Here is a 12,811-nt window from a genome sequence, read left to right as displayed (position 1 = left end):
TGTAGTCCCTGTTTCTAGCGCAGTTAAAATCTTTCCAATATGAGCAGTAAGAGAGTGTGAGAAGTTCAGTGCTTCTCTCCACATGCCAGAGTGTTTCAAGCTTTTCTATGCAAAAAATGATTTGGCTGATTATTCATACTGTAAATAAAAGCTATTTGCTCGCGCTTTTTCAGAATTTATTACTGTAGAGCGTTGTATAACAAACACGACTACAGAGGTTTGAGTAACGTGTGTCTGGGGCAAAAATAAGTGGAGGGCCGCTTGGCGTGCATAATACTTGGAAGCCAGTGGGTTAACTTATTCCCCAGCAGACACTGTCAAAATTCAGGATGTTGGGGAGAGCTGGTGTGAGAACTTCAAGGTCGTGCCATCAGTTTTCTAATAAGACTGATATTTTTGGTATTTCATTAATGTGATTTTGCCAGGGCAGCCTAGTTTAATGTTCCCCTTTAATGCCTCTTTATACTTCACGAGGCGCCGTGCACACAAGGAATTACAGCAGGGATGCTGTTTTCTTAGTGGTGTTCCTACACAAGCTTCGGGTTCATCTTTATATCTCCTAAGTTTCTTAATTTCTGGAACCAAGGATTAAGCCATGCTTGAGAGTAGCTTGGAGCAAGGCCCAGCTGTCATTCGTTTGTGGAATTGATTGTTAAGCTAAGCTAACTTGTTCAATTGACTCGACATGCCATAATCAGGGCATATAATTACGTTAACAGCACACACATGGCACCTGTCTTAGAAGTAATGGCATTGACTAACATAAGGCTCTTAACGTGGACCATCTGGTTAGGGTATACAGCCGAGCCCACTTACAAAAAACATCTCAGTCACTCAGGGTGCATAATAGCAGAGCGCTCATAGTAAGTAAGTCAATTAAATGGTATAAACATTTATTGCTTTCCAAAGTAATTGTTAAGCTTGCTTTGATTCTTCAATGCCAACCGAATAATTGCGTTTCCGGATCGTTGAAAGCTGTCATGCACTGATCATTGAGAGCTTTGCTGTAGGTGAACTGTTTCAGCGACGCAATGTACAACACAGTGTAATTCCGCAGGCGAGTCGTCATTGCTTTCGAGCTCCACAGTTCTAGACTCTCCTGCTCTGTACAAGAATCCAGCCTTGTGAAAACAGTTTTTGATGCAATGCATGCTAACCTCCATCCAAGCGCATTTATCATTTCCACAGCCGTGGACAGTGTCACACATAGCGGGATGTTGGCATCTGAGTGCTCAGTTTGAAACAGCATGGGCTTGATCACTCGTCGGCATCTGAGAAGTGCTGTTGCAGTCATTCCCAGGTGTGCACAGCTGAGAACCGCGCTAGAAAGCGGGAATACAAGGAGAGTAACTCCTTCTAGAGAGACTGAGAGGTACTTCCAAGTTGGCTCTAAAGGAGCTTGGAGCCGCAACATATTCGTTTTATTTGAGATGTGCTGCCATAAACTGCATGGGAATTGCAGTGGAATCTCGATACGATCTTCACGGAAACCAGAAAATAAAGCGTATCATTCGAAAATTGTATCATCCAACGAATTATCCAGGCAAATCGTATTATCGCGAAAAAGAAACGAAACGCATTATCCCGAAAAACGTATTATGCAGAATCGTATCAACGAGGTTCCACTATATTACCATCGTGCTGTTTGTGGTAATAACCGAGCATTCATTATAACTGTGATTGTTATAAGTGAGCTCGACTTTAATACGAACCTTTGCGAGGGAACACCTAAACTATAATAATTTTAAAATGTGCACTGATGTGTTTGAGGCACCATAGAAGAAGTGCTGACCTGTCACAGTGAGTTCAAAAGTAACTATATATAATATCCAAAGCACAGGTAGTTGAAGCAGTCAGAGTTCTTCACATTCACAAGTATGCCTTCCCATCATTGCTCACCCTTACCCTAGTTCATGCATCTAGACACACCCATTGTGTAAATTGTATCTGAACTCTCATTGCAAGCTCCACATACTTTCTTGTAACATGTGGCGCAGTGCTCTTTTTGTAATATCACAATCTGTATAACAAACTGGCAGAAACTTCCTGTACCATCATAAGTACCACAATACACAGACTAGTGAGTGAAAGAAACAAGATTTCAGGATTAGTGTATATTGCAGTTTCACAATGCCATCTTCAGCATTGACCTAAAGGCACAAATTTCTGGCTTCTCCTGCAAATACAACCATGCATGTTCAACATGGCTGTGCAATGATGCTGTTGAACTTCAGAGGGCATGCCCTGCATTGATCAAGCCGGCCATCGATCGGCCATGGCTGCACACATCAAGCTATTCAAGTGATAATACAAACATGCATTTTTTTTCTCAGTTAAAATGTTGTCTCATTTTCATGGAAGTCTGAGTGGCCAGTACTGTCACTTCTAAGTAGCACTGAAACACTCGTAGCACTGCCTAGCTATTGCTGGTCCCTCATACCGAAGTAACTGGCAGCAAAAGAAATGGTTGGTGCCACCACCAGAGAAGGAGTGTAGTATAATTGGTTTGCATTTATGAGCCCCTGTACTGGTGTTGAGCTGTAATGTTTGGCCAAGCTGATCAGGATTATGCCCTGCATGCACTGTGCATTGTTTATTCATAATGTCCAGATCTGTTAAGAGGTTCTTTAAGAGCATTTCAGTTTAATTTAAATAATGACAATTACATTAAGAATAACCAAATAAAAGCATGAAATGCAATGCAAGATGGGGCAGAAAGGTGCAAGAGGCAGAAGAAGGTAATAAGGAAACCTATGGAAGCCAGAAATGCTCTGTTATTTACCTGTAGCTATATAGATTTATAACCTTAGAGGTTCCATACAGAACTATGTTGCCTTGATTATAAACTTTTTTGTTTTGTGTTAATAAATATCTCATTTTCAGTCATTGAAGAGCATATTTTTGCATCTTGCGTGTCATTTTCCGTTACCTAGTATTCATGCTTCTTTTTTGCACTTTAAACAGGAGTCAGTTGGGCCGAGCCCGAGCATGGTTGAGGCTTGCGTTGATGCAGAAGAAGCTTGCCGACTATTTTCGCCTGGTTGTTGACAAGAAAGATGAGCTTCTTAGGTAAGTGATGGCTTACTTGTCAGCTTTCTTTCTTCATCTGGTTACAGAGAAGCGGACAATCTTCAAATGCAGTCTTAGCATGTGACACCTAATGTTCTAATGCTGAAGGCAAATTTCTTCAATTTTGAAGGAAAATTGTGGATCAGGATTTATTTTAGTATAAATAGCACTTCTTTGAGCCACTTTCTGTGTGCAGTTTCCATTAAAATATTTAATAACTCCACCCAACCACTAGTTGACAGGTCTCTACGAAAATTGTTTATGGTAGTGACAAAAAGATTGAGAGTACACAGCTACTCAAGAGACAGTTGTCTTGAGGGCAGCATTATGCTTGCTGTATGTCAGCAGGCACTGCTATGTGCTACCAACCATAGTTGTGGAAAAGCAGCCACTGCTAGTCTCTTGCACTTTAGTGTAAACTGCACCATATTTGTTTAGCATTTCACAGTGCTACTTATGGCTGACTGCAATGAAATTTTACTTATGCTAAATTGGGTGTAGTATATGAGTAGTCTATTCGCAGCTTTCACGTACCATGGCTCCGCCGAGCACGGCTACCAGAATCTCAATAGAGATTATCGAAATGTTGTACCTGCTTGATAAAGGAGATGTTGTCATTGTTCGATCTCATTTGCGCTCATTTAGCCAACATTTTGCGCCGCCTTCATTTTTCTGTGACACTTCGAGTTACTGAAAATGAACAAAAAGTATAAAATCAACCGGATTTGTTGCTTGCCTCAGTGCACACACTGTGCAGTGAGAGGTGAAGTAAGCCTACATTAATTCCCTTTGAAGGAGCGCCTTTAAAAGGCGTGGGTGATCAGACTTCTCATACGCAAACCAGTAGCCAAGCCCATGAAAGTGTGCAGTGGCCATTTTGTGCCCAGGGACTTTTTTTTGCAATAGTGACCATTTCGTCCTTATCGTGTGTCGTTTCTCCACTCGATACCATTGCCCTGCTGAACAGTACTCCTGTCGGGAGGGTGAGGAATGGTCCCCTTTCCAAATGCCTGTTGCATTATTCTGAGTCTCAAGCGCCTTTCTTATAATTCCTGACCTTCATATCTCCCACAGTCACCTGTCTTTCTGTCTGGTTTGCTTTGCTGATGGAGATGTCTTTGTCATCTCTGCCCATTATCTTCCTTTTCCTCGCATTCCTCAAATACCGAAAATGTAGAATCGGTAAGAGAGGTAATATTTCTTTTAAGAATGCCTATTTTGACCTTCCGTTGGTTTTGTTCACTACTGGCCGACTTCTTGTCCAACCGGCCGACTTCTTGTCCTGATCAAGGGAACGCAATTAAAGCACATCGCCGGTAATCAGATGTGCCTCCAGAGTTGCTCTTTGGTCACAAAGTGCAAAACATGGTTCTTTGACTTTGTTTGCTTACACAAGCACAAACTCCACTTCATCCCTTTTCAACTTCACTACGGAACTTCTCCATACACTGCCGCCAAACTTGACAGCCCTTGACCAACACTGAAAGGAACTAAACACTGTGCAGCAAGAACACGAGAAAGCATGTCTCAGAATTTTTCTCACTTTACTGAGAGCCGCATGCATGTTCATTTCATACTGTGTGACTAACTCCCATCAATGATTCTGTGCTAACGACTCAACAGGCTGCTGTGTTTGCAGTATTTCCAATTTTCTCCATTTACGAGGTCTGTTAGAAAAGTATCCGACCTTTGGCCGAAGAAAAAAAACTGGCATAACTGGAGCGTTGGAAACCTAATCACCCTCAAAGTAGTAGTCTCCTTGGGACTCCACACACTTCTCTCAGCGGTGCTGCCATTGTTGGAAGCATTCCAAGAAAGCCTCTTTTGGAATGGAGTTTAGCTCAGCTGTCGTTGCAGCCATAATGTCCTCTCTTGTCTGAAATCGCACTCCTTTCAATGGCCTCTTGATTTTGGGAAACAGCCAGAAGTCGCAGGGGGCGATATCAGGAGAGTAAGGAGCCTGTTGAACTACAGGAGTCTGGTTTTTTGCCAAAAAAGTCTGAATCAAGTGCGAGGAATGTGCAGGAGCATTGTCGTGATGGATGCACCAATTTCCTGTTGACCACAACTCCGGTCTCTTGCGCCACACAGCATCACATAGGCGACGGAGGACATCCCTGTAGTACTCTTTGGGGATTGTTTGACCCTGTGGTGTGTACTCGTGGTGTACCACACCGCGGGAATCAAAGAAAGCAGTCAGCATCACTTTGACGTTGCTGCGCACTTGGCGGGCCTTCTTTGGTCTTGGTGACGTGGAATGCTTCCACTGTGACGACTGGGGTTTGGTTTCCAGGTCGTACCCGTACACCCAAGACTCGTCACCAGTGATTATGGTGTTCACGAAGTCGAGATCACTGTTTATGGAATCCAGCATGTCCTGTGAGACTTCAACACGAAGTTGCTTTTGCTCCACCGTGAGCAGCTTCGGCACGAATTTCGCCGCAACTCTCTTCATGGCCAAATCTTCGGTCATAATGGAATGTGCAGAAAAAGTGCTGATGCCCACCTCTTCCGCAATTTCTCGGATAGTCACACGACGATCCCGCATCACCACAGCGTTCACTTCGGCAATGACCTGGTCATTTCGGCATGTTGATGGCCGACCGGAGCGTGGCTCGCTCTCCACCGATGTGCGGCCGTCTTTAAACCTGAAATTTGATGGCAAAATTTGGTGCAGTAGCGCTGCTCCAGTCGCTCCATCATTTTCCTTGTAATAAAAAAACCGACGAGAGCACGGCGCACTACCTCACTCAAACGCTGCGTCCTAGCGACTGACACTATCGGCAGGTGGGAAAAAATTCGCACATGCGCACGAAGGTTCAAGGTCGGCTGATGCAAGCGCGCTTGTTTCATATCCATCAGGTGTTCGCAAAAAAAAAATAAGGTCAGATACTTTTCTAACAGACCTCGTATGTGCTTAATTTCGCTGCATCCATGAGCCTAAAATTTTTTCAGTTATGGCAGGATCTTATCGTTTCCCTGCTGATGAAATAACAATTCGGAAGAGAACTACAGCCCAATGAACTCAGCTATTCTCCAAATGTAGTCATTCCAGCACTGTTGCGATCATATCAATGACTGCCATGTTGGATGTGCAGCCGCGCCACCTATAGGTTGTGAAAGCTGCAAATGCTATTGAAGCAATCTTGGCAAAGCTGTTGAGCTGGTCATTGCATAATTTTCTTACCGCCTTTAAACAGCATCAAAGCAGGCGAAGTGTCTACCTAGTGGTTAGTGGATATAACGTAAGTCCCAGCATGTTGCCTCCGGGATATTACAGTGCACTGTGGGCATTGCCGAACCTCGGACATCATGGCGAAAAACCACACATTCTCGGTCATGCAGCATTTTTGGCGAGCAGTAATGGCAGTGTTTTCCTATTCATTTTTTTTTTCTGTTTTGGTATCAAAATTGTATATTTTTGCGAGCTTTTCAGAATAAGTCACTTGTATTTCAAATGTTTCACATGGAAGCTGCTGTGTATCTGCTATCTGAAGCTAGGCTTTTGACGAGGTACAAAATTTTGTTCTAGTTGGCCTTTAAGGAGGAAGTTGGGCTGAAAGCTGACGCGAAGTGCCATCAGAGTCACATAGTGTACTTTTGGCATCCGAGAGCCCTGTACCCACGTGCTGAAAACAAAAAAATTAAAAATTTTGTTAATATCACACTAGCGAAGTAACAGACACATTTTATGGCACAGAGGACATTGTGCTGTGGCCCATTGATGCAGTAAAGAGTTCTTTGAAAGGTAGTGTGAGTGAAAATTGGTCATGAAAGTTAGTGATGAGTAACATTTCACTGGTCGCAAAAATTATGTGCATGTTAAGACTAGCTATACAATAGACTTCCATTAATGTGACTTTGGTTAATTAGATTTTTTTGGTAATTCGATCCTGACTGAAGGTCCTGGCTTGCACCATGCATTTTTTCTATGGGCCCAAACTTTTGTTATTTCAATCCTAAAATTAGCCTTCACTGGATAATTCAAACTTGACCAGTCAGCACGCTCACGCTTGACCTCTATGATGGCCTCAATAGCCACCCCTTTAGTTGCAGTGTCTGTCTTGGCAGAGCTCTGGAACAGTGAGTGCGTTGAACACACGTCATCTCCCATCAAAAACGCCTATTTTCAGCCTGTTCTAGGAAGATTTTTTCAATCAATAAAAGTAGCTCACAATGTCTGATTACAGTATTTACCCTGTTTTTATGCACACCTGTTTCTTTTGTTTTTATTTGTTTTCTTTTTTAGAGAAAATTGGGCCGTAAATTGAATGCGTGGTGCAATCATATATGAAAACCAAAACCGCCTTTGCAGCGTGCGGTTGCTTTACCGCATAACAGGGATGCATTGCAGCAAAGCTGGCCTTAGGAAACCACCAGTCCTGGTTTTTGCCCATTTTTCTTGCTAAAAAATTGGGTGCGCGTTTGATTGCTACTTTGTTCAGGAGCTTTAAGATCATTTCTACTTTAGGCTTCTACTTTGGACGCATAGAAAGTGGCTGCGTGCTTTATTTGGGGGGCGTGTTAGAAACGGGCAAATATTGCCAAATGAATCGGGCGGTGTGCTTTGGTTTTTTTCTGTATCTTGTTTAGTTCACCCGCCGGATAAGTCGATCAATTTCGTTGGTCCCGTCAGGGCCAAATTAAAGGAAGTCGACTATAATACTATATGGTAAGTCTTATATGCGGAGTCTGCAATGACCCAAGCATACACCTTATGCAGGGACCATTTCGTGCTCATTAGAAAAGTTCACCAGATGATGGTGATAGGGGCACTTGTTTTGTGTGCACATGCACACTCCTTGCCCCTTTTACCGCTAAGTACCATTTTATAGTGTAGACTAACCAGCTGGCTAACATTTGTTTGGTGTTATTTAAGCATGGGGAAACTGTACAGCTGCTGAAATTCTTTAGTTTCTTAGCATGAGAAGGGTCTCATGTATAGTACTGATGACCTTGTGCTGAAATGGAAACTTGACCTCCAAACCAATCTATGGTTTCCTTATTAAAGGAACACTAAACATAGTTTCCTCTGATTGCTTCAAAAAGGTCTAATCTAAAGCCTGTACACCAGAAAACTTCTGCCGGGTTTCTTTCCACAACCCAGTTTTCTTTCCTATTTCCCATTCATACTAAATATATCATTACCAGTCATTGAAACTCAGGTGGCCCCAAGGTCTTTTATTTATATACTTTTGGAAAAGTACCTGTTGAAAAAAGGATGTTTGTGCCTTCTGTTCTCCCATTGGCAGTAGTTACTACCAGTCGTGAACGAGGTACTGGTGATATTTATTACAGTAGATGCCACAGAAGCCTTCAGAAGCTCAGCTATGTTATTTGGCCTAGCTGACAAGCATTGCCCAGGATAGAGGCCGATAAAGAGATGTTTGTGCACCAATCAAGGCTCATATTTTCTCAATTGAGTCGCATTGAATACAAATAATGCTGTGTACTGAGCAGATGGATTGTCCTTGGTATGAATACTCTCCTGAGCTAACACAGGAAGCCAGCATCAAAGACTCCACTGCAGATAAATACCGAGCGCTCTGCGCATCTCTCCGAAATGGGTACCCACTATGTTTTATTACATAGTTTCGAATTCACCTCCTGGCAGACAGATTTGTAGCACCCACATAGGGTATAGATTTCACTGCACAAGAGACGCCACTGAAGGTGGCCGATGCTAAGTTTCACATGTGCAATGCTGCTGATCGAAGAGTTACTTAAAAGAACTGGTGCCTCAACTTGCCTCTTTTCTTGCATTTTTTAAAACCGTCATGCATACAAATATTGACATTTTGATGCTTTCTATAAAAATGCAGTGAATTATGATTGCAGTGAATTTTGGTGCAATCAAAAAAATGATAGGACATCAGTTAATCACACATGCTTGCTATTCACCTGTAGCAGACAGCACTTTATTGATTGAGCCGTCACTATCATCAGTTTTTCTATTTCTTTGTTTTATTGATAATTAATTCTGAGCTCTGAAGTGTTGCAAATGGTGATGTACTGACTCATATAATGTGTTCTTAAAATTAAAATTCAATTCAGTGTCCTTTTAAATTCTCCTCTTCATGTCATTTGTCTAGTGGCATAAGTGGGGGCAAGAGTGATTGGTGTGATCTCCACCCTTGATGTCTGGATGGCTTCTGTACAGATACTCGGCCTAGTTCAGTTGCTGGCAAGTGACCCACTACCAGTTAGCTTCCGATGCTCCCGCACTTATAATTTTTGTTGTTCTTCTTCTGCGTTATCTTTAAATGTTTGTTTTTTATTAGTTTTTTGTTCAGGAAAGCTCTGTGGAAACATGCAAAAATGGTAGGAGCATATTTTGTATAGCACAACTGCAGTGGAATCAAAACTTCTGCCATGTTTCCTGCTACAGTTTAGCCTTCTTTCCCATTCCTTTCCCAATCTACTATTTCATTACCAGTTATTGAAAGCCCAGGGGGCCCCAGGTATTTATTTTTATGTATTGTGCTGTGTATTTTTTCTACATTGTCAGCCAAAAGAATGAACTTTTTTCAGGGACTTCTACGAGGATGATGCCTTGATTCTGTCTGAAGAAGCTGTTGTTATTGGTGGCCTTCTTGTTGGGCTAAATGTCATTGATTGCAACCTTTGTGTGAAAGAAGAAGACCTCGATTCGCAGGTGTGTAGTCTGTTGACGCCATATTTCTTCTTGTTCATTTGGGTTTGGACAAAGCTTTCATTCTTGTCTACATTCTGGCATTCTATTCCGGCGGCGTACGGCGCGCGGGCCCTATCTTGAAAGTGATCTGAATGGGTACAGAGTCTAGGCACGCCGAGGGCTGATAGCTTCGTGTGCGCTGTGTTCTCATAGCTTAGTTCGCATTGAAGCGAGCGGCAGCACGAAGGGCAATTCGCTCGCTGCTGCTGCCACTCTTCCTCACGCCAGCATTTTGACAGTGAATGTCTGCGGTCATCGAGTGAGATGTGTTCATGTTTGCCTACGCGCTTGTGACACCACACTTGTTAATTTTTTTTAACTTTCTTAGTACAGTCGAACCCGGATATATCGAACTCGAAGGGGATCGCGAAATAGTTCGGTATATCAATAATTCAATATGTAAAATAAACATTTAATACAAAAATTTCCAAGGGGAGTTTACAGTTGTTCGTTATACGCAACATTTTGTTATATATGGGTTCGACTGTATTTGGAAGACTTGCTTGATGTCATTGTCTGTATGCTATATCTGTCAGCTCTGTACAATTGTCATGTTAAAAAAATAACATTCTTATTCAATTTTTGTGGCCATCATTGTAGTAAAGTAGCCTTTGATAATCTGCTGAAAGTGCACTGCCACTTTACGTGCGGCGACGGTCCAAAAAAAAAAAAAAAGGACCAGTACATGTATGCATGCCATTTACAGCGTGGCAATGTGATTTTCTTTCGAACGGTAAAAAAGACTTATATTTGCATTTTTTTACCTTATGTTCATGTTCATCTAGTAAGTTCATGTCCATCAATTTCACTCAGGATTGTCAGTTCAGTTCATTGTTCAATTTGACCTTGTCAGGAGATTTTGCTGGCAGGAACACATTTCTACAAGATTAATAAGCAGCATGTCATTGTTTTCATCCTAAAAGTTACATGTGTCAGACACATCAGGTGGCCAACTGCAGCTAAGCTACAGCTGGCAGCAAAAATTTTGTATCATAGCAGTTTTTGTGTTGTGTACTTAGTCAAGACAATGAGTATGACACTAGGGGGAAACAGTGAAGTACATGGTCTGTAGCCCTTTGACAAGTAGTGCCATTGTGTGCACCTGTGCAGAAAGCACGATTAGCTATGATGACAACGTCACAAGGATTCTTTTGAAGATACGTATGTGTTATGGGTGTCCAAGTGTAATGTAAGCTAGGCCTGATGTTGGTGCATGAGGCCAATTCAAGTTGAAAAAACCCCAGGTGGTCAAAATTAATCTGAAGCCCCCAGTCATTATTTTGGCATGTAAAACCTCAGAATTTAATTAATTAGAGCAATGCTAAGTGCATTTAAATACTGTATGGCTGATGATCATGGATTACTTGGTATATAAATATAGGAGTAGAAAGTTCTGACAGGTTTCACCCTCCTACTTGTCCACAAGATCATGACCCCATCAATGGGTTGCATGAATGGAAGTTGGCTGTATTTGCTGTTCAATTTTGGGTAGTTGGTATATTTAACTTACATGCCCATAAATTGTACGGTTGAAGTGAATATACTGCACATTAAAGGGGCCCTGAACCACTTTTTATTGAATTCGAGAAATGCACTTGAAGTTAAAATTGACTGTTTCAGAAATACTTTGCCACATAGTTACTGTCAATCAAAGGTCTCGTTTGTTCCCGTTCGCTGTGCTCCCGTTCCTTGTTCAATGCCTTGCACTGCAATGGCTACAGCGGAGTGGAGTGTGCTTACAACGATCTGCCTACTGAACGTCACTGTGGCGCGCAGTTCAAGTTTGATTTTGGATGTTCCTGTAGACGCCACTATTTCTGATTTTGGTGCCTATGATTCGCCAAACGTAGGCAAACACGGTTGTTCTCAGCGAGTCGCAGTGCACTCAGCCAGATGACTCGTTGCCGTGGTATCTACGCTACATAGCAGACCACAGCTACATGCCACTGTAGTATGTATGCACAGCATTTGCTTTGTGCATGACAGGGCTTGAGTGTGCACTCGTGCTCACATGCTCCAGTCTGGTCATGCTGCGTGGTGCGGGCCGGCTTTGTCCTGCACTAGCTTGACCGATGAATAGTAGCCACATCCAACTTACGCATTTTAAGTGCTATCACATTCAATATAAATATTTTGAAGCGCTATCACACTCAGTATGAAGTGAAGTCTGCCAAGACGTCTAACAAGGAGCGACTAGGAGCGAGCACGCACTGGCAGGCAAGCGTGCGTGTGGTCTGACCTTAAGTTTCACGTGGTTCAAGGCTAGTTGAATGTTCAGAACTGGTCGAAATTAGTGAGATCTGATGGCTACGACATCAATAAGGAGGGTGGCCAAAGTTTAATTCCTACACGGGCGGCTGCAGCCGAGCGTGAGCAGACGGTATTGGGCTTATTTCGGAAGTACGTAATTCTTATAAAATTTGAAAGCAGATTTTCATTGACTTCAGCTTGTTTATTAAACTGCATCTATATGTATACACAGTAATATACACAGTAACAGTAGGAAGAAGAAGCACACTGATCCAAACACCCTTCTTGATTGTGTCAGCTATTAACCAATAGCAGCCGCGTATGGGAATCTGCTATATTGCGAAATAAAGCGGCCATAAAAGAGTGAGGAGCAGGCTTCTGTTGAAAAGAGACTGTTTGAGAAAAAAGTGACTTCGCGCTTCGCTTGCGAGCTCCACGCGCCGCACATGACTGCAAAATTAGGCTGAGATGTTCACAGCAGCGTATGCTATTTGCAGACTGCGTTTTTTCACCAAGCCTGAGGGATGGTTCAGGGCCCCTTTACAGGGACGCAAAAGATGATTTCTTACTTCGTCTAATTTGCCCTGCACCACGTTTCACCTTGAGTTTTAATATATTAAAGCTATATTTTCTTAAAGACCGTATCAATGGAAAAGGATGTCTTATGAGTCATGATTGGAGGTACTGATGTTTATTACAATGAGTGCCATCAAAGACATGCAGTGCCTTTGGCTTGGTTCATCTGTGTTACATTGCTTGGTTAGCTATCGTTTCCCAGCATATATAGGTGGATTACCG

General features: G+C 42.5%; 1 protein-coding gene across 4 annotated transcripts in view; it reads left to right on the top strand.

Annotated features, from left to right (window-relative positions):
- LOC119436257 (RUN and FYVE domain-containing protein 2-like) overlaps window positions 1–12,811 on the top strand; it is a 105,014-nt gene that overhangs the window by 22,066 nt on the left and 70,137 nt on the right. For all 4 annotated transcript variants that reach the window (XM_037703050.2, XM_037703051.2, XM_049656545.1 and 1 more), the window contains 2 exons: window positions 2,965–3,069; window positions 9,601–9,724. In XM_037703050.2, coding sequence (XP_037558978.1) covers window positions 2,965–3,069; window positions 9,601–9,724 — 229 coding nt within the window. The remainder of the gene's footprint in view (window positions 1–2,964; window positions 3,070–9,600; window positions 9,725–12,811) is intronic.

The sequence above is a fragment of the Dermacentor silvarum genome, chromosome 1, assembly GCF_013339745.2.
Source record: "Dermacentor silvarum isolate Dsil-2018 chromosome 1, BIME_Dsil_1.4, whole genome shotgun sequence".
In the NCBI taxonomy this organism is placed as follows: Eukaryota; Metazoa; Arthropoda; class Arachnida; order Ixodida; family Ixodidae; genus Dermacentor; species Dermacentor silvarum.
Note: the sequence above shows the minus strand (reverse complement) of the source record. Positions and strands in the feature narration are given on the sequence as shown.